This window comes from Periplaneta americana, chromosome 11 (assembly GCF_040183065.1).
Source record: "Periplaneta americana isolate PAMFEO1 chromosome 11, P.americana_PAMFEO1_priV1, whole genome shotgun sequence".
In the NCBI taxonomy this organism is placed as follows: Eukaryota; Metazoa; Arthropoda; class Insecta; order Blattodea; family Blattidae; genus Periplaneta; species Periplaneta americana.
Window position 1 is genome coordinate 174,916,159 of NC_091127.1, and position 19,405 is coordinate 174,935,563.

General features: G+C 36.6%; 1 protein-coding gene across 1 annotated transcript; it reads right to left on the bottom strand.

Annotated features, from left to right (window-relative positions):
• Window positions 1-370: 370 nt before the first annotated feature.
• LOC138709623 (aspartic protease Bla g 2-like) lies at window positions 371-18,817 on the bottom strand. Its single transcript, XM_069840523.1, has 9 exons — window positions 18,660-18,817; window positions 16,011-16,059; window positions 15,727-15,838; window positions 14,847-14,962; window positions 14,064-14,263; window positions 13,681-13,803; window positions 8,320-8,473; window positions 7,809-7,904; window positions 371-734 (listed from the first exon to the last, which is right to left on the bottom strand). The coding sequence occupies exons 1-9, from the start codon at window positions 18,722-18,724 to the stop codon at window positions 594-596; spliced, it is 1,056 nt and encodes a 351-aa protein (XP_069696624.1). The 5' UTR covers window positions 18,725-18,817; the 3' UTR covers window positions 371-593.
• Between the last annotated feature and the right edge of the window lie 588 nt (window positions 18,818-19,405).

The following is a 19,405-nucleotide window of genomic DNA, read 5'->3' on the forward strand; positions in this document are numbered from 1 at the left end:
GCGATTGGAACCCCACTCATCTTCGCCACTTCCTTTCCTCTCCCACCATCCTTTCCTCATCACCCCGTTTCTGGTTTTTCAAATCACTCTACAGGCGGCCTCCCGAAAACCTTGTGGCTAAGAACATTTCCTCCTTCGAATTGAACTTTTACGTAATATTGTAAACTGTTTAAAATAACTTAAAGAAAACTACCACCTTGAGTAAATAATATTGCAACGTGATTTCCCCGCGCTTCGATGACCTTGCGACATAACCACTTGGACGGAGAGTTAATACGACTGTTAGTTAGTGTGACACTATTCATTTCTTAATTTTGGATTGAGTTTCTGGGAATAATTGGAATTTGAGGAAAAAATTAAGTTACTCATGAAAGGAGAATGCACATATATATTGTTCCTTCACCATGACACAGTTGTATACAGTATTGTGCAGTGTAAAACGTGAATCTCAGTTACACACTTCCATTATTATGGCAAAGACAGTAGTTAGTACGTTGGTCCATATAATTATTTGATCGTTTATGTCCTGTGTTAGAAACGATTCCAAAGTTGTTCCTGAAGTCAAGCCACAGTGTATCTTCAATGTCTTACTCCTACAGTTCTTCTACGGATTTTGCAAATCCCATGCGTTTATTTTGGTCATCGAATTCTCCATAATAGTTGTCCATGAAGAAATCTCCTAAGTGGATAACTTTTCCAGCTGAGTATTGGAAACCCGAGTAGCACAAATCTCCCTGCAAAATCGAAGTATACATGTTAAAATAGAATAGTAATAATATTTCAATAAGCCTCATTTTATCGTCTTGCATTATTAGTTTTCCACACTGTAGACTGATGTCTAATCTTGTTGTATTCAAGGGAAATGTGTGATGGAAAAGAATACTGTTAATGTAGATTTACTTTGGATACACTCGTTACCACTGCCCTCATTTCAACAAGTCTCCATCATCACTTCATCATGATTGCTTTGAAGGAAACCGTCCGACTTCTGTGAAGTTAAGTATTTGGTCACAGACCCACTGAAAACATATTGTGACAGCCGCGTGAGATTCGATCTCACGACCAGCAGAAGGAAGTGCAAGGTCGGCCGTGACGGGCAGGTTGCGCGCGCATCTGCTTCCTGGGGCATGTGCTGTGGGGAGAAAGGGGAAAGAGCGACCGCGGCAGAGAGGAGAGATATCCGGATGATTCGAGAATGGACACATGCTTGGAAATCTCTAGATCGCGAACTTTCTCGCAACTATGGTTTAGTTATAAATACAAGACGCGAGTGAACTTGAGTCAGTCAGTAAGTCAGTGTTGTTACAGTCAGTGGACAACAGCCAGTCTTGTGTAGCAGTGAAGCCAGCTTCGAGACCGTAGTTCGACTTGAGTTGTGTCCGTAACTGTGGAGCCGGAAGTCCTGAGTTCGAGTGCTGTGGACCGCAGTCGGAGGGACCTGAGTTCCAGTACATTGGACTGTCTCTGAAGGTCTGTGGTTCGAGATACTGTGAACTTGAGTGACTGAGCTAGAAGAACTGTGAACTGAGAACTGACAGTTCTGATTTGTAAATAGTGCTTTGTGAACATTAGTAAAAATTGACAGTTCATTGTTGTTCTCAATAATCCAAGTAAATTGTCATTGTCGTGTGTGGAGTGCAATAACGAATGCTGTGTTACTGTGTGGAGAGCAAATCCCATTCTTGACGGGAGCAGAATTAAATTGTAGAAGGTGAAGAGTTATTGTTGGAAGAATAAACTACATTGTTGTGTAGTATAAAAATTTACAATACTATTTGCATAGAGAATATAGCGCAAACACTGTGCGGGGTTAGTACATTCCGTTTCTGATTAATGTAGAGAATTATGAGATATATTGTCAGCCGAGCTGTGCTCTCAGTGCTGATTGAAGCTGAAGACATCTGTGACAAATTTAATCGCACTATTACTTCATAAACAACTTTCCACCCATCTCATCTCCCTTACAATCAACTCAGTATTGCATATCAGGAAATGCAGTAAGGTATTGACTATTCTGAAATAAAGGAATCATAAGCTTTTGAGGTTAACTTAAGAATTGGGAGTGAATACTTCAGTTTGAAAATGTTAAATATCAGTTATGTCTGAAAGCAGAGCAGACAAACGATATTCCATACAGAAACATTAAAACACCAAAACACATTGAAAGTGCAGAAGTAGCTACTTCTCAAGAAGACTAGAAAGAGACCTTCATCCTCTTCAAATTGGTTGCTGCTACTCGGTAGCTGTTGTATTACGACTGGTGTAACATGACGTTCTTAGCTAATATTTTGTTAGAAAAAGTCAAAAACCGTAATTTTAAGATATATATACATATATATATATATATATATATATATATATATATATATATAAAGTGTACTGAAATAAAACTTCCTTGTACGGTAACGCTACGTAAACATTATTTTGAGTCATATGTTTTAACTCACATAGCAAATAAAATAGAGTTTCTCCAGTTGAGATAACATACGTGACTCGGAGATCCATAGATCATGATACCGCGGGGACATTGCCACGTAATATAATAATGATCTAGATATCTCTGATATTCCTCACTTTCAATATGTTTGATGGAGGTTGAATGTGTTCTAGATACAAGCTTCATCTAATAAACAGAAGGAGATATGTTTCATTCCAAACACTAAGATTATGTAGTTATTCAGTACTGCAATGCCCTTTAACAAGATCGCTAATTGTAATACACAATTTTCTTCTAATGCACTTATAATGAATTGTACAGAGTGTCCTCGTTGATTTAAATTTAATTTTAAACTGGAATTTGTTATATATATATTTCTCGAAACTTTTTCTTTAAAATAATACCCTACTTTATATGCTATATAATAAATTATTTGGCATGTCAAACATTTACTTTAATCATCATTTACAGCTGTATACAATTTACTGCGTCAACCGACTGTACCTGCATATATGATACATAAGAGAAAGAAAAGCAGCTGGACTATCTTCCGTTGCTGTCCGTAACCTTGTCTATATAATGACTGCTTACCTAAGTTGTATTAAATGTGACCGGACACAGGGTTTTACTGACTTAACCTTCGGAAATTTGAGGGAGTCTCATACTTGACCAAATACTTGAGTTCAAAATAAACTGAGTTAAAAATATACTTTGAATTTTTCTATAAAGGAACTTTGTGTATGCAAGAAGATAAAAAAAATATGCATTCGATATATCGAGATGTAACCTACTGAATTTTCTGGCATTGAAAATATAAGACATATTTTAATTTATTGGGCACAGCATCGGTAGTGACGTGTGAAGTGGCCTGATCCAGGCTCAGGATGACCATCCGAGCCGATTTTATGCCAGAAACATCCCAACATCGTGTCTAGTGTGAAATTCAATTTGGGCTGTTACAACAACAATAAAAATCATACGCTCAGGGTCGATCGCAATATATTTTAATAGTCATCACAGAGTCAATTTACTAGTCTCCTAAAATGGCACAACTCGTGCTGCCTGTGGTTTGCTGTGGTTTTCCTAACACAAAATGTCGGGATTAGCTCTAAAAGAAATTGGCCACAGATACACATCTCCCTCTCCAAACAAGTTTGAACGTTTTTCCAAATTGAAGCCTTCGAAGTAGGATCCTTGAATTCCGCATACTGTCTTCGGTACTTCACAGTGCAAGAGCTCGAATCCCTTCTCTTGCGAGGACTGCGGCAGTCCCACTCGATGTACATCTTCGGTGATCCTAACATGTTGCTTGTTCCGTCATGCTTCTCCCCCCCACCTCGGAGCTCACATGTTCAGTCTATTGACCCAAATTCCCTTACAAGAATGCGTTTTAAAATGTTTTCCCTCTCATTTCCCCATTGTCAAAGATGTCAATGGATTAGGTTGTTTGACCTGTTGCGACCCTACCTCATGTGGGATGAGATAGCCGTGGTGAGGAATACCTGTCTGGTGAATTAACATAAAACAATTTAGTCCTTATTCGCTAGGTACAGGGCTTTAGCTACAGGCTGATTGATAACTTCTAATAGTAAAAACATACCTACTTATTAACCTCAGCAAGATTTAAGTCATGTGTTAATTATCAAATGATCAATATGAACCTCAGCAGAATTTAAGTCATGGATTAAATGTTATTGAAAAACTGCTGCTCTTCGTCTCTCTGCATTTTAAACATTCTTCAAGGTGAAGTTTTGAATCATTGATAGAACGTCAACTATAGAAGAAACAAGTACTCTTATAGTAGCTGTCCCACGCGCCAACATGATGTCACACCAATGTAGTGTATGAACAACTAACCTTATTCCCGTACGCCCTGGGACAGAATACAGTCTCTAGTAATTCGTATTTAAGTTCTGTAGATGTAGTTCCAGATGGATTGACACACAACCAAATAGATCACATCTTGATAGATAAACGGAGACATACTAGTATAGTAGATATTCGAATTTTCAGAGGTGCAGACTGTAATTCTGACCATTATTTGGTGATTGGAGAATTAAGAGAAAGATTATCAGTAGCCAAGCGAGTAGAGCAACAAGTTAATATTACTAAATTCAATATTTTGAAATTAAAGGACGAGGAAGCTAAGCAAAATTATCAGGTCGAAATTTCGAATAGGTTTGCCACTTTAGAAAGTTCCGACGAAGTTGAGAAAGAATTAGATGTTAATAGCGTGTGGGAAAATATCAGAGATAGTATCAAAATTGCAGCTGAGCAGAGCATAGGTTATTATGAAACTAAGAAAAAGAAACCGTGGTTTGATGAAGATTGTTGCATGGTAGTAGAAAGAAGGAAACAGGCAAAATTGAAATTCTTACAGGATCCAGTTGAGGAGAATAGAGATAATTATTTCAATGAAAGACGGGAAGCAAGTCGTACACTTAGGAATAAAAAGAGAGGTTATTTGAAGGAAAAACTGAATGAGGTAGAAACAAATAGTAAGAATAAAAACATTCGAGATTTATATAAGGGTATAAAGGAATTTAAGAACGGATATCAGTCAAGGGTAAACGTGATCAAGGATGAGAATGGTGACTTGCTTGCAGACTCTTCATCAATCCTAAACAGATGGAAAAACTATTTTGCGCAACTACTAAATGTACATAGGTCAAATAGAAATGATCGGGACGATATTGAAATACAAACTGCTGAGCCATTTATACCCGAACCCACGATTTCAGAAGTCGAAATTGCGATAGAAAATCTGAAAAAGTACAAGTCTCCAGGTATCGATCAAATTCCAGCAGAATTAATACAAGAGGGTGGAAGTGCATTATATAGCGAAATTTATAAACTTGTACTTGCTATTTGGGAAAAAGAAATTGTACCAGAACAATGGAAGGAGTCCATAATTGTTCCTATTTTTAAAAAGGGGGACAAAACGAACTGTGGTAACTTTCGAGGAATATCACTTTTGTTGACGTCGTACAAAATTTTGTCCAATATTCTTTTGAGGAGATTAACTCCGTACGTAGATGAAATTATTGGGGATCATCAGTGCGGTTTTCGGCGTAATAGATCGACTATTGATCAGATTTTTTGTATTCGGCAGATAATGGAGAAAAAATGGGAGTATAAGGGTACAGTACATCAGTTATTCATAGATTTCAAAAAGGCATATGACTCGGTTAAGAGGGAAGTATTATATGATATTCTTATTGAATTTGGTATTCCCAAGAAACTAGTTCGATTAATTAAAATGTGTCTCAGTGAAACATACAGCAGAGTCCGTATAGGTCAGTTTCTATCTGATCCTTTTCCAATTCACTGCGGGCTAAAGCAGGGAGATGCACTATCACCTTTACTTTTTAACTTCGCTTTAGAATATGCCATTAGGAAAGTTCAGGATAACAGGCAGGGTTTGGAATTGAACGGGCTACATCAGCTTCTTGTCTATGCAGATGACGTGAATATGTTAGGAGAAAATACACAAACGGTTAGGGAAAACACGGAAATTTTACTTGAAGCAAGTAAAGCGATCGGTTTGGAAGTAAATCCCGAAAAGACAAAGTATATGATTATGTCTCGTGACGGGAATATTGTACGAAATGGAAATATAAAAATTGGAGATTTATCCTTCGAAGAGGTGGAAAAATTCAAATATCTTGGAGCAACAGTAACAAATGTAAATGACACTCGGGAGGAAATTAAACGCAGAATAAATATGGGAAATGCCTGTTATTATTCGGTTGAGAAGCTCTTATCATCCAGTCTGCTGTCCAAAAATCTGAAAGTTAGAATTTATAAAACAGTTATATTACCGGTTGTTCTATATGGCTGTGAAACTTGGACTCTCACTCTGAGAGAGGAACATAGGTTAAGGGTGTTTGAGAATAAGGTGCTTAGGAAAATATTTGGGGCTAAGCGGGATGAAGTTACAGGAGAATGGAGAAAGTTACACAACACAGAACTGCACGCATTGTATTCTTCACCTGACATAATTAGGAACTTGAAATCCAGACGTTTGAGATGGGCAGGGCATGTATGGGCGAATCCAGAAATGCATATAGAGTGTTAGTTGGGAGACCGGAGGGAAAAAGACCTTTAGGGAGGCCGAGACGTAGATGGGAGGATAATATTAAAATGGATTTGAGGGAGGTGGGGTATGATGATAGAGACTGGATTAATCTTGCACAGGATAGGGACCGCTGGCGGGCTTATGTGAGGGCGGCAATGAACCTTCGGGTTCCTTAAAAGCCATTTGTAAGTAAGTAAGTAAGTAAGATAAGATATAGCAGCAGAAGACAAACATGAACGATATGTGTCAGAAAGGCTGATGCACAACGAATTACCACGAATTTTCCCGGTGTGGAAGGAACCAGTGGTTTGAAATTTGTAGAAGACTTTCAGCACAGTTTCAGTAAAATGGTTTCCTTCGTTCATTATCCTTAGAGAAGTGCATATTGTTTAAAGATGGGAGCACTGCGGTTTGTGTCTTGTATCACGACTTCTGTCAACGGATGAAAGATTCAAGCATCTGAAGAACTGAGTTGGATAACTGACGAATAAGTATCGGTGAATTTGTCAAGATAATAGAATAAATACCGGCGTTAATGAAAAGTGTGCAAAATGGATGCACATAGATTCTATTGAAGTAATCAATATAAGGATTAAAGTTTGTTCCAAACATCCCTAGCGCTACAATTAAGTGTGTCACGAGGTCCTGGATAGAATTGTGACAACCGATGATGCTTGGGAATGTCAATGAATTCCTCAAATCAACATTTCTAGCAAAGAGGGAAACATTTTTATTTGTGACCACCAAGAAGAGTTAAGGTGAAATCAACAGAGAAACAGTAATTAATTACGATTTTAGTGACGTAGATATTAACCGATCGATCTCTTCTTAGATAAACAAACAAACGTATATTAATAATCTACTCTTTTTAAGGTAAAGTGAGAGAATCACTAAGGTACAGAACACGTGGAAAATTGTCTGAAGGAATCATCTTCCTTCATGACAACGCCCGACCTCTAAGCACCAAAGATAATCTAACTGAACTTGACTGGGAAGCCCTGCCATATGCTTGATGTAGGCTGGATTAATTACATTGCTAGCAACTGTCTGTTATTTAGACCTCTGACCAAAAAGCTTCGAAGGCAACAAAAGATATGATGAAAAAAGTGCAGAAATTGCTGCATTACCAAGAAAATTTGTTCTCTGAAGTAGCTGCCAGACCAGAAATGTATCGATAAGGTTCGGACTATGAGTATTTTGAAAAATAATCATGGCTTGAAATTTTCTGTGTTATGTAATGCTTATATTTACATAAATTTCGGGTCAAATTTTATATCGCCCACAAAAACTTACGTTTTGCTGAATGTGGTATGTTGAGCTGATGTTAAAGGCAACACCTCCAATGGTGAATGTGACTGATGGCACATTGTCGAGTTTATCGCAATCGAACTGAAACGAAAGATCGATGCCTTTACTAGTCGACAAATTATTATTAGATAAAATTACACTAAATATTACTTCCTGAGATATGCAGTGGAGTTTTGTAGCTTTTGAAATGTATGGAAATTGAAATTAAAATGCATTTTCAAATTATGAATAGAAAGTGTCCTATTCCATAAACCCAAAGTCATTGATAAGTAATTTATTTTCAGGCTTTGAGCCATCAACAAGTGTAATAAATTTATTATTAAAGTTAAATAAGAAGGATATCAGGACTGTTTATTATTAGAATAAAATTTTGATTAAATTCTATCTAGATATAATATTTTTATGGATTAAATTATTAATAAATCTACATAAATGAAAGTATTAGTATGTATTCCTCTGAATGGGAATTAGGTTTGAGGTACTTCATAATAATTACCACACATAGAGTCCTGGAACCTATAACTTTGTTGGTGCACCCCAGACGATCATTAATTTTCTTAATCTCTTCGGCTGGACCAGTTATGACGTACTTGCTTGAGTCAACAAACGCCAATTGGTCTGTAGCTATCACTTCATTTCCGACACTGATGCTGTAAAACAAAATTATGTAAGTGAGTACAGCATATAATAATATATTTATGTTTCTAATAATATAACTAGGTGCAGCTTACTTTAATATGGTGTTCTTTTTTTATAATAATTCTTACACTATCATATGTAGCTGTCTTTAGTATATTTTCAATGTTTATCCATTATTTTGCATTTTTTCTGTTGTTTTATCGGAATGTAATTTAATTCCTGTTGGAATAATTTTCTCAGGCTTTTATCATTTTGAGAGTTTAATTTTGAAAGACATTTAGGAAATTTCCTTCTTTTTTTTTTTTTTTTTTTTTTTTTTTTAAACCATCTAGGTGGAAATTTTACTTTTGTTCATAGCAGTTTGTGATGAGTAATTCATTTGACTCCTTTTTGTATTGTGACATCTTGAATTAATTTTGTGGCTTTATTTTAATTGCTATGCAATAGTCAATAATGGGATGAATACCTTTACCTGGCGATATGAATTTGTGTGTGTTGTTTGTTTGAAAATATTGTGACAGTCGGGAGTCGATCGCGTTCCACAGAGGTCGGGGGCGCACGAGAAAACGAGCGACGCAGCAAAGAAGGTTGCGGCCGCTCGGGTCTGGAGGGGACAGACGTAAGGGGGCGCGAGGTGGCAGCGCGGTCGTGACGAAGGGTGAGGGGGAAGTATTTTTTTATTGGGTTATTTTACGACGCTGTATCAACATCTAGGTTATTTAGCGTCTGAATGATATGAAGGTGATAATGCCGGTGAAATGAGTCCGGGGTCCAGCACCGAAAGTTACCCAGCATTTGCTCGTATTGGGTTGAGGGAAATCCCCGGAAAAAACCTCAACCAGGTAACTTGCCCCGACCGGGATTCGAACCCGGGCCACCTGGTTTCACAGCCAGACGCGCTGACCGTTACTCCACAGGTGTGGACAGGGGGAAGTAAAGCAGTTAGTGACTGAGGGGAGAAATCCAGAGAATTCGAGAGGTGCCATCTTCTAGGCATCTGTCGATTGATCGCGAAATCGCACTCTCCAGACATACTGGTTTAGTTATAAATACAACACGCGAGTGAACTTGAGTTAGTTAGTTAGTTAGTTAGTTAGTTAGTTAGTTAGTTGCAGTCGTTGCTAGTTTCGGACAGCAAGGCAGTCTTGTGTAGCAGTGAAGCCAGCTTCGAGACCGGAGTTCGACTTGAGTTGTGTCCGTAACTGTGGGAGCCGGAAGACCTGAGTTTGAGTGCAGTGGACCGCAGTTGGGGGACCTGAGTTCGAAGTTCAGCGGATTTCCTCTGAAGGTCTGGGGTTCGAGATACTGTGAACTCGAGTGACTGAGCCAGAAGAACTAGCCAAGGCAAACGAACTGTGAACTGAGAACTGACAGTTCTGATTTGTAAATAGTGCTTTGTGAACATTAGTTAAAATTAGCAGTACATTGTTCTACTCAATAATCCAAGTAAATTGTCATTGTCGTCTGTGTAGTGCAATAACGAATACTGTTACTGTGTGGAGTGGAAATCCCATTGTTGACGGGATTGTTTACATTCAATTATAGCAAGTGATTATTGTTGTTTTGAATAAAAGTTACATTCTTGTTTGAATAAAAAGTTACAATGTATTCATTACGTTGAATTAATGAATGTACAAAAATCTATTTTTTTTTTAATAACTGTAGTTCCCTTATGTCACTATTCTATATGCTGTTTTTCTCTTCCTAGCTCAACCATTTAAATCGTCTAATAGCATTATGTACTTATTTGTGTTAATTTTATTTTACTACTTATTTCCATTCTTTTAGTGCATATGAACCTAAAATTGTTAAAATATCCTCTTCTGATTGTCACTTCTGTGATTCGATAGTTGCAATATTTATACATGTAGTAGGCAACTCTATTGTCTTTTCATCTGTGGACCCAAATCATTGCTCCTGATTGATCTCATGTGTTTCTATATCTAAATTACTCCCAGCTTTTTTGTACTTTTTGTGCACTGTAGTTTCCTTCATTTCAGTTATTGTTGCTGTCTGTATACTACTTTAATTTAAACATACCGTAGGTCTAATTATTATTTTTTCTCTCCCAACCAATAAATATTTGTTCCATAGCTAAATATTTGGTACTTGTTTACGTGGTCGTCATATGAAAGATATTCCGTTCAGAATTGTTTCCTGGAATATTTCAAGAGGAAAAATAAAAGTAAGTAGTGAGGTTGTCACCTCTGTGCCCTGAAATGCTTCCTTTCTGTTAGTTGTGCTCAATTAGCCGAACGAGTCCAGACTTGAGACGCCTGGACATACGTCTTCACCGTTTCCTGTTTGTTGTGTTATAGTTTGCTGTACTGCCCAAGGATCAGTCGGTCAAAGACTCCGTTGACGTTGCTGTAGGATTTTGTTGGTAAAATGCTGATGTTACTGCAGAAGGCTTTACTCAGAATTTGTGGGGTGTACAAATGCATATCTGTGTATATCCTGAGACCATACCAACTTTTTCCCACGCGTCGACCTGGTTGGCGAGTTGGTATAGCGCTGGCCTTCTATGCCCAAGGTTGCGGGTTCGATACCGGGCCAGTCGATGGCATTTAAGTGTGCTTAAATGCGACAGGCTTATGTCAGTAGATTTACTGGCATGTAAAAGAACTCCTGCGGGACAAAATTCCGGCACATCCGGCGACGCTGATATAACCTCTGCAGTTGCGAGCGTCGTTAAATAAAACATAACATTTTTTCCCACGCAATGTAAAGATGAAGGGTGCAAGATTTCAATCTAATAGGCTTCCCTCTTCCTGGTTTTGCAGTAGTCAGTACGACTCTGCTTTGCGTTGCTCACCGATGAAATGTATTTGTGAGAGAGGAAATTTTGAAAAAGCTTTACTCATGTGTGGATAGCCTGAATGAAATCATCCGAAACGGTTTGCAGTGAAAATGATTGCGGAAATTAATGAAGATATTGCAGTCGGGTTGTGTTTACCCGCATCAATGAGCTGTAAAATGTATTTAGTTTTCTTGCTGTAAACGCTACCAGATCCACTGGATAATGTTTTATGAATAGACATGCTGTTATGTCTGAAGATGATCTTGCACGCAGAATTGCTGTCGCTGTCAAAAAACTACAAATAATGCCCATGGCTTGTCAGTATATCTATAGTCTTCCTCGTATGTAATCGTGAAAACTTTGTAACTAATTTAACTGTTCATAGCATAAATACACGTCAAAAAATGACTTTCATTCTCCATCGGCAAGTCTATCGTTCTATCAAAAAGGAGAGCGTTATATGGCAGTAACAATTTTTAATAGCCTCCCTATCGATATAAGAAATGAAACTCGAAACATAAGATTATTTAGGGCCAAATTAAAGAAGTACCTAATTTCTCACGCCTTCTATTCTGTAGGTGAATTCATGACATTCAATAACACTTCATGAAATTGATACTAAAACTTTGTGTTGTACTAGTAGACTATATTGTAAATCTCGTCTGTATATATTTCATCTAGACTGTGACTATAAATTAAGACTTTATAATAGTATAAAGTTTTTTGACTTGTTCCATATTCTAGCTGTAAAGCAATGTATGAATACCATGGAATGTTAATAAATACAACACAATACAATACATGACCCGCAAAATTTCTAGTATTTTGTTCGATTTTTCGTAACCACTACTGTAGGCTGTTGTTGATGTTGGAAGAGTCTCAATTGGTATTTTATGAAATTATTTTGAAGGTATTGCATGTGGTTAAATTTTAAAATGAATTGTTTTCTCGTGTTTTTGTATATTTCAAAGATATTTTTTTGAAAAAAAAAAAAAAAACGTAAGTAATCCACATTCTTTAATTCTTTGCAATCATTGCTGTTTTGCTGGACGCAGTGGTTGATGTTCTAATACCACACATCTTCGTCGCTAGACACTGTTCGCTTAGAAACTTTCTAACTCTCCTATCGCATTCATAGTGTACGCAAAGTTCGTAATGTAATGTATGCATCTACTTATTTGTAACTTCAAATGTAAATTGTTTAGGATGGTGAGCTATATGGATATTGTTCTCAAATACTTAAACTCGAAAGTAAATGTATAGTATGTATGTACAGGAACATCATTTTATTTTTACTTCAACTTTTATTGTACCTGAATTTTTTAATGTACTTCACTCCCACCCCTTCTACTAACTAAGTTCCAACTGTCACACAGAACTAAGGCCGCAGTACTGAGTTAGTGATTATAGTACGTTTCAGAAATATGTTCGCGTTTTCCAGTGACGAAAATTTCCAATATTGAATCATATTTTCGCACAGGTACTGTCGTCCGTTTGCCTACGTCGCATCCCGATTTCCTCCACCTGCTTCTGCTCGCTCCACTGTAAAGACTAGTGGCTGGGCTTTCTTAGATCTTTTCTGAAAACATTAATTTCTGTTAGAAATAAATTGGACGTCTACATAATATTACGCAACTGTTTAAAATAACTTAAATAAAAGGGCCTCGTTAAGTAATTAACTGTCACGTGCTTCCCCTTTCTACGATCCTGCGACATAACCACTTGGACGGATAGTAGATAGCATGTCTGAGTAATTTTATCTGTGCGGCTCGGGCAGAAATGAAGATTGAATTTACAGTACGTAAGGTACTCTTTTATAGAGTAGGTACAGAATTATTTCAACATGAGTTAATAAGTATGAAGGACGAAACTGGTAATTGGAATTAGATGCAATAGTCTATAGTGCGATAATAGGCACAAAAGACCTGTATCGAAATGAACGGCCACCATTTTAAAAAATGTGTTTAAATATCCATATTATGATTATTTTTCAATTTAACTTAATTCTCTATATTGTACGCTGATGTGCTGTAAACAGTATAATATACATAGCATAATGAATACGTTCGCATGGATAAGTCAGTTCGTGAGTAAAAACACTTACTGTTAATACTGTACTGTATTTTGATTAAACAAAACCTAATGGAAACTATCACACTCAAAATCGCGACATTTCCTACTTTACGTAAATGGATGAACTACTTTTCTTCCCTCCCATACCTAGTAAAGTGATTTGTTTGTATTTTACGCCACTATCATCGAACTCCAGTCGTGGAAGGAGGTAACAAACGGTGTTTCCGGGTCTCAATCATTAATCCGAAGGTATAGCCAGGTTAATATTAGAAATGTTAGTAAAAATAAAATGATGTCCCTGTATATGTCGTATTATATGGCAAATTTTTTAATCAATTTACTCACCTGTCCACCTTGAAGTTCCAGGTATCTTTATCTACGAGAGGTACGTAAGTGAAGTCGCCCCTATAGTAGGCAGGTATTGTGCCTCCGAGCACCAGAACTCCGCGGTGCTGTCCGTCGGGATATCTGAAGCAACAAAGAAGTAAGACAAAATAGTGAACAATGAGATTGAGCTGTGAATATTGTCCACAGTCATCCTCAAAGGGTCTCTTTGTTCCCTACGAACAATATCTTGAAACAGTTTTGTATTTATTTCGAAATCGACCTAAGAATTTGTATTGCACTTATAAGGTATGAGCCTCACTTTTAGAGAGAAAATTGATTAATTTACTGTCAGTTTATAAAAGAAACTATACATAATGGTTATTTGAACGTCAGTCACTCACCTTCCGTGATGGAATGAGAACGAGTTGGCGATATTGTCTTGGTTGACGAAATTTTCCATAACAGTCGGCAGATTAAAGGCAGCCCTTCCAGATTTGGGGCGTCCCAATCCAATTACACAATCAGCGCCCAGGGAACATATATCATTTGATATGTCATCTGCTAGCAAGAAGCCTTGATTCGTAGCATTCAGAGTGCTTACCTAAATAAGAACGTATTACTTTATTAAAGTGTAATTGTATTAATACTGCAGGTTGCTACTTGAGTCACTTTCTAAAATTTGTTCTATTCTACTTTACGTCCATTTCCATATACACACTTCGATTGAATTCTTGCATATTGGATGAGATTATTTCTTTCTCACATATAATTAGTTAACGTACTTAAAAATTATTCATATACTGTATTTATGTTAAATGTAAGATTCATTGTTAGCGCGCTAGTCATTCGTTGCATGATGGGATCATGAAATATTGCGTGTAGTTACGAGTAAGTTAACAACTTGATTTAAGATTATTTATCTATTTTAATTTCGCAAATTGTCATAAGTATATCAGAAGAGTGTGAAGTCCATTTTATGAGAGACTGAGCTAGTTTCTTTGTCCATGGTCTACGGACTGAGCGACTTTCAAGTGAAATGCATAATAACACAAACTTTTAGACAAGGGTTGGCGTTGTTTTGCAAGAAAACAGGCTTAAAATATGATAGAGGTCTCAAACATAGTCATACTTATATGTATAAATTAGCTACATCAAATGCAGAGCATATTCAAAATGTTACTTACTGCGATGTAGTCGTGGGCTTCAGATCCGTTGGCATAGCCACTGCCGAGAATTCGTACGGATGCCACGTTATTTGATACAGGCTTATTGGAGTAATATTTGTGTACGTTCGCACAATCTGAAATCATACCGTTACTGCATGAATGTGTTGCTTACAGAAGGAACAGTTGATATCCTACTGGACTGAAGTAAGTAGTGTATTCCATAGGAGTTTCTAATCATTATCCTGCTTTTAGGTTGCGTGTTTGAAAATTGTACACTTACATCTTTGTTTCTTTCAAAAACAGACAATGTCGGTCTCAATTTCAAAAGTGGTTAATGTAATCTTTAAATATGTTTTAAAGTACTTTAAACTAACATTTTTAATGTATCAAATATAAATGAGGTCTCGCCCACCTCATTATATTTTTGCTCGACAAGTATGACTAGTCAGTTTGTTTTTATACCATTAAGTACGAGAAAAATTCGTGCCGGCACCGGGAATCGAACCCAGGACCTCTCAGCTGTGCGCGCTGAGTGCTCTCTAACCAACTGAGCTATGCCGGGACCCGATTCACGACGCCGGCCGAACTCCTCTCGTAGTATCGTGTTACGGCCTTACTGCATGCACTTGAGACGATACACGTCATATTTGTACAGGAGCGCATATTACATGACTATTATATGACTATGATACTATTATTATTATTATTATTATTATTATTATTATTATTATTATTATTATTATTATTATTATTATTATTATTATTATGAACGAAGTTTAATTTTAAAACGTACTTCTGGAAATAAATAATTGATATTGCATGTATTTCATTAATGAGTTTTCTAAGGAATAATAAAATGTATTCGTCCAATAGAAATATAAGATTAAATGAAACTTACTGCAGCCGCCGCTTACACAGGATGCCGAGGGAATAACCGTTGTGTATGATGACGTATCGAAGACACATAGAAAATACTGGTTGCCAAGTTGTACCGGTCCAACGTATTGTGTCTGAAAAAGTTAAATAAAGAATAGAATATGCGAGAATATATGTTAAAGTTTAGATGAATATAGCTTCACAGTTTGTGACATAATATGTGAAATTTATCACAAATATTAGGGTACAATATATGTATATGTAGTCTATAGTTTATACATAAAATAACAAAATACTGTTTCTTACATTGATGTATTCTTCTACCGGCGCGCGTTTCTGCAGCGGAACGACGACTCTGAAAATTGGAAGAAAATAAACGACGTTAATTCAAAAGTTGTGGCACTGCAAAACTTGTGAAAAAAGTTATGTATTCATTCACTCTCTGGTTCATTTTTTTATTCATTCGTCCAGCCTGATTATTACTATAAGACATGAACAGCGCACTCTCGGGTTCTTACTGGTTGTCATCCCCTCGGAAATTCTTGGGCTCATCCCGCCAAATAACATACCGACTTACCCACTTAATCTTCGCTAGGAAAAGCGTTTGATACAGCGTCGTTAACTAAGCGTTTCAAAAGGAAACAAATGGCATGAAGCAAACATGACTCGTGACCGAGCGAATAGGCTGAGACGGTAACATTTGAGACTCGCATTCGAGAGACCCCAGGTTCAAACCCCGTGACCGGTCAATCTGACTGGGGCTTTTCATTGTTTCCCTCAGTCACAAAGGCAAATGCCGGATTGGAAATTTACATATCTTGATTCATTACCGCCTAAATCACCAATATCATAAACATTAATCAAAATCTAAAATCAGTTACATTAACATTTCCAGCACACAATAGAAACAGGAACTCCACAATAGTAACAACGGCCTACTGGTATACCCACAGATCCTAAACACGCGATATGACCAGAGGTGTTAGAGCTTGTATAAATAAACTTGACAAGAAATGAAAATGATACGTCATATTTAATTCTTTAACGTCCCCTAATTAGTTATTGGACATTTTAATATCTCCAGTAATACTGTATAAAGTCCAGGATTGGCATGATTTTCTCCGACCCGATATAACCCACCTGAAAAAAAACCGTGTTTTTTTTTAATTTACATAAACAAGTTTTCTAATAAAGCTGCAAGTTGTATAAAATATTCTTTTATTACCACTACGAATTATTTTTATTATTTTATACTGTGCAAACCAATATTAAGTAGTTGCCCATCCTGTAATAGTATATGAGCACAAAATTTGATTTATTATTGTAAATATTTATTAAAATGCATAAAGTAATTATTATTTGTTTAATATTTAGTTGAAATTTCCACCAAAAATTCTTAAGTAGTAGCCAATGTAATAATTAAATCATATTAATGTAATAACAGATATTTCGAACAAGCCTACAAAAAACGAAAACAAAAGTAATAGGTTTTTATTTGACTTACATAGGGAAAGGCAACACTTAACTATAACATCAATACTGTCACTAACCACTAACTACAAGTCTCCAATCCCACTCGCACGAATTCTTGTCACGATAATACCGGTGTATGCTGACGAGTTTCTGGGCTTTTCCACACCCAGTCTGTTCCACAATTTTGTCCATAACGATTCCAAATGTCGAGAAAAGTCTTTCAATTGAGGCAGAAGTGACCGGACGTGTGTGTGACGCAGAGAAAAACGAGCGAAATCTGTTAAAGTTAAACCTACTTTCGCTTTAGGTAGACCTATACAATTTAAAAGAGTATATATAACTTATGAACTAAAATTAATTTTTACTAACATTTTTACATGAAAATGTAAATAACAGTAATAATTTTTTGAAACCCGAGAAAAACGAAGAACCCCAGTGGGCAGATGGTTTTTTAAAAACCCAGGTTTTTGCCAACCCTGATAAAATCAACACATTCATATTTGTTTAAACGTGAAGACAAATGTAAGGAGAATTGGAATTCGGATTTATATACAACGGTATGATTATACAAAATAATAAAGAATTTTTTTATTTATTAATAGATAGAAACAGTTGCAATAATTACTTTATATTAGTGAAAGAGTATCGGACTGTTCTTGCAATAAACACCCCAAGAACTTTAACTACTTATAGCAATTCAAACAATGGTCCCCATCCAATGCCATTTTGGGAAAGTTTCTCGCTGTTACATGAAGGTAATGCTTCTCAGGCACAGTTAATGCAATGAAGACTCTGTATCTTCATGTAACTGTTGACTGGTGACATTTATTATGGAGAAGTGAAGGATTGTTTATTCGTGTACAGTGATTGAAAAATGTTTGTAAGTTTACTATAATATAACGTTTTAGGTAAAACTAGGTATCTAACTGAATTTTATATTTTCAGGGTGTTTCAATAGTGAGAGGTAATTTTAGTTGCTCATATTTTCTTTATTTTCTACAAGGTATTGAAATTCTTGCTCTGGCAGATTACACAATAAATGAATTTTTTGGATCACCACCCGCTGCCGTAGCTTCATCGTGTTTGTCTTGTACAAGTAACAATCTCTCTTCAGTGGTTTGGTGATATTTGTTGCATTGGCAACATTGTAAACACGGTCATACAGTATTAGCTGTATAGGAACTATTCTTACTTTAACTCCAGGAGACAGCGTTTACTGCATTAAGTTAGAATTAGATGACATTTGGACATGCAATAACGGACACATAGAATTAAGCACAAATCCATATTTTTGGCTATTTTCGATCTAAACTTGACGAACATGTGAGAATTTCGTTCGTGGATCTACGAATAGATTAACGGTTACAAAGAACCAATACGGATACCTTAGGCGAGATTCGAAGGCATGGCCCTAGCTTCCACATAATATTAAAGCTAGGTATGTTGCCAATGCGTACCCCGAATGAATACAATGATACTTACGGATCACACAAGACAGCAGAAATGGCTGCAAGAGCGACGAATGCCGACTGAATAAGGAACGTCATGCTTGTAGCCCCTCTGGGAAGTGAACGACTACTTCAGAGAAGAACTTTGGAATGACAAGTGAGGCGGCTATTGCGGTGCTTAAATACTGATTCATTCGCTTTAAAAAGTTTTTTTTTTTTTCATTAAAGGAGGAAATCTCAGAATTTACAGCGAATGGCTGAAGGTTAGCAAGTCTTCAGTTACGGTATGGAAATCCCCGAGATAGTCTCCATTTCATTGAACTGTAATCACAAACAGCGTGTTGTAAAACTATATCCTGATTTAGAATGATAAAAGAAGTGCCTTTCACGTGTAGAGTAGCATTGTTTGGTTGGTTGGAAATGTGTTCGCATGTAGTCAGTTTATATCTTCAGTTGATGACTAAAAGTGAAATTAAATTAAACAAAATTTGAGTACGAAATATGAAATAAAATTTATAATTATATATGTTCAGAACTCGACAGGACATGTAATCCGAAAATTAAGTAATTCAGTATTAGATGCGGAAACAATTACAGTAATGTTAATTCTGTGTTAATGGCAGAGGACGACGGGGCAATTCATCATTCTCGCCTTGTACTGACAGGTCTGGTCGATACAAGGGCTTTTCCTGGTTTCCCAAGTTCCTTCAGGCGACTGTTGGGTTAGTACCAATTTAAAAGGGCTACAGTTTTCCCGAATCCTAATTAATATTTCAGTAT